The sequence below is a fragment of the Phaethon lepturus genome, unplaced genomic scaffold, assembly GCF_000687285.1.
Source record: "Phaethon lepturus isolate BGI_N335 unplaced genomic scaffold, ASM68728v1 scaffold25583, whole genome shotgun sequence".
Lineage (NCBI taxonomy): Eukaryota > Metazoa > Chordata > Aves > Phaethontiformes > Phaethontidae > Phaethon > Phaethon lepturus.
In genome coordinates, this window is record NW_010528754.1 from 25,252 (window position 1) to 27,846 (window position 2,595).

General features: G+C 44.6%; 1 protein-coding gene across 1 annotated transcript in view; it reads left to right on the top strand.

Moving 5' to 3' along the window:
• Window positions 1-1,481: 1,481 nt before the first annotated feature.
• GJA8 (gap junction protein, alpha 8, 50kDa) overlaps window positions 1,482-2,595 on the top strand; it is a 1,203-nt gene continuing 89 nt past the window's right edge. Inside the window, 1 exon segment of the mRNA XM_010283759.1 lies at window positions 1,482-2,595. This exon segment is cut by the window's right edge and continues 89 nt beyond it. Coding sequence (XP_010282061.1) covers window positions 1,482-2,595 — 1,114 coding nt within the window.

The window sequence follows — 2,595 nt, forward strand, 5'->3', positions numbered from 1 at the left end:
ATAGAACTCTCAATATTTTGTGCGTTTGTCTATGTGTGAATACGTACACACAGTAGCTGAAACAGACTGGTGTGCGTTGGTGTGTCATAACATATGGCATTACAAATATATCCCAGCGGTACCTGAAGGAGGAGGGAAGTTTAGATACTCAGATTTCCATGCTGTTGACTGTGCCGCCTTTTTTCCAGCACTTGTGTATGTGTGTGTGCATTTAGGAAACTATAGATGGAGGTAGTATCTAAGAGATGAACTTCCAGATCCCTGTGAACAGCTATTTTATGAATGTTCTCTGTTTCACTTGTTACGGTCCGTAAGTCAGTCTTTCTAGATTGTTGTAACACTCTGCCTTCCTCAGAGACTTCAGACTGCTGTGATGTGTTAAATCGGCCCATCCCAAACCAGTTTCCTCTTTATTTCTCTCATTCATAGATTTTTTTCTTTGCTTAAAACTATATAGTGGGAAGTTTGGGATATGCAGGATGAAGTCCTGGCCTAGGAATAATTTCTTGTCATGCAAAAATAATGACAGATGTAATGTTTAACTTGCATTACTTGAAAATGGACTACTTTCTTAGCTTTCCAATAGGATATCTGTAGGTGGCTTCCAGCTCTGTGTTAGCCTGAGATAGCATCACTGGCATTTTAGAGAGAGAAAATAGTAGTTTAGGTCCCAGTTATAGACCTTTGTGTTTCTTTCCAGGTTGCCTCCAATATCAGTGTGGCAACTTACTTCAGAAGCAGATACAATGAATAACCCCAATAACGCTGAATAGCTATGTTGTTATACCATATAACATATTATAACATATAACTATGTTATAATGCATACTATATAGCAAAACTAGTATATATGGAAGTTATTAAGCTTATACAGTATTACTAACATAGTAATTGTGTTGTAATTGCTATTCTTACCTAACAGAGTGATTTCTAATGTAGAATTAATATATGCAACCTATAGGGAATCCAGGTTTGTGTAGATGCAAGGTGGGCACCAATTCGAGATCTGTTTGACCCATGTGTGGTTCTGCTGCAAAAGAGCTTGGGTGCTTGAAAGCTTCACTCCTTTTTCTAACTACTGCAGCTGCACGCTGGCAAATCTGTTCTCCTGTACTGCTGGCGAGTGTTTGTACATGCACAAAATCTAAGCAGGCTCACACAACAGAGCCTACAAGGCACCACAGAAGACTCTTACCTGGAAAAGGAGTTAAATATACTCCCTGGCTGAAAAGTAATTGCCCGTTTAGAGCCAGGGAAGAAAAAGAATTTAGTAAGCAGTTTGCTCTGGCCCTTCTTCTACTAATAAATCATTGTGATCAGGCAAATAAGCAAGCAAGCAACCTTCTTTCGGTTCTCAAAGCATATTAGGGAAATACTAGTTGAAAGCAGCAACAGGCATCAGTGGGAAAACCTGAAGTCTTTTAAATTTAGCATAATTTGTGGTCATTCTCTTTCTTTTTTCTTTCCTTAGACAGTAAGAAATGGGTGACTGGAGTTTCTTGGGGAACATTTTAGAGCAGGTGAACGAGCAGTCCACTGTCATGGGATGAGTTTTGCTCACAGTGCTCTTCATTTTCCGCATCCTAATCCTGGGAACAGCTGCCGAGCTAGTGTGGGGAGATGAACAGTCAGACTTTGTGTGCAACACCCAGCAACCTGGTTGTGAGAACGTCTGCTATGATGAAGCCTTCCCCATCTCCCACATCCGCCTCTGGGTCCTGCAGATCATTTTTGTATCCACACCTTCGCTGATGTACTTTGGGCATGCAGTGCACCATGTCCGCATGGAGGAGAAGAGGAGAGAGAGAGAGGAAGCTGAGAGGCGTCAGCAAGCTGAGATGGATGAAGAGAAGCTGCCCCTGGCTCCAAATCAAAACAAAGGCAACAACCCTGATGGAGCCAAGAAGTTTCGCCTGGAGGGTACCCTCCTGAGAACCTACATCTTCCACATAATTTTCAAAACCCTCTTTGAGGTGGGATTCATAGTAGGTCAGTATTTCCTGTACGGCTTCCGAATTCTTCCCCTTTACCGCTGTGGGCGGTGGCCCTGCCCCAATCTGGTGGACTGTTTTGTCTCCAGGCCCACAGAGAAGACCATCTTTATTATGTTCATGCTAGTGGTGGCTTCCGTGTCCCTCTTCCTCAACCTGGTGGAGATCAGTCACTTGATCCTGAAAAGGATCCGGAGGGCTCTGAGAAGACCAGCAGAGGAACAGCTGGGGGAGGTCCCAGAGAAGCCCCTCCCTGCCATCACAGTTCCCTCCATCCCAAAGACCAAAGGCTACAAGCTGCTGGAAGAAGAGAAGCCAGTGTCCCACTATTTCCCTCTTACGGAAGTAGGGGTTGAGCCCAGTCCCCTTCCATCAGCCTTCAATGAGTTTGAGGAGAAGATTGGGATGGGACCATTGGAAGATCTCTCCAGGGCATTTGATGAGAGGTTACCATCGTATGCTCAAGCGAAGGAACCGGAAGAGAAGGTGAGAGCAGAGCAGGAGGAAAAAGAAGAGGAGGAGCCAGGGGTGAAGAAAGCAGAGGAGGTGGTGAGAGACGAAGTGGAAGGGCCTTCAGCACCTGCTGGACTCGGCACCGATCACA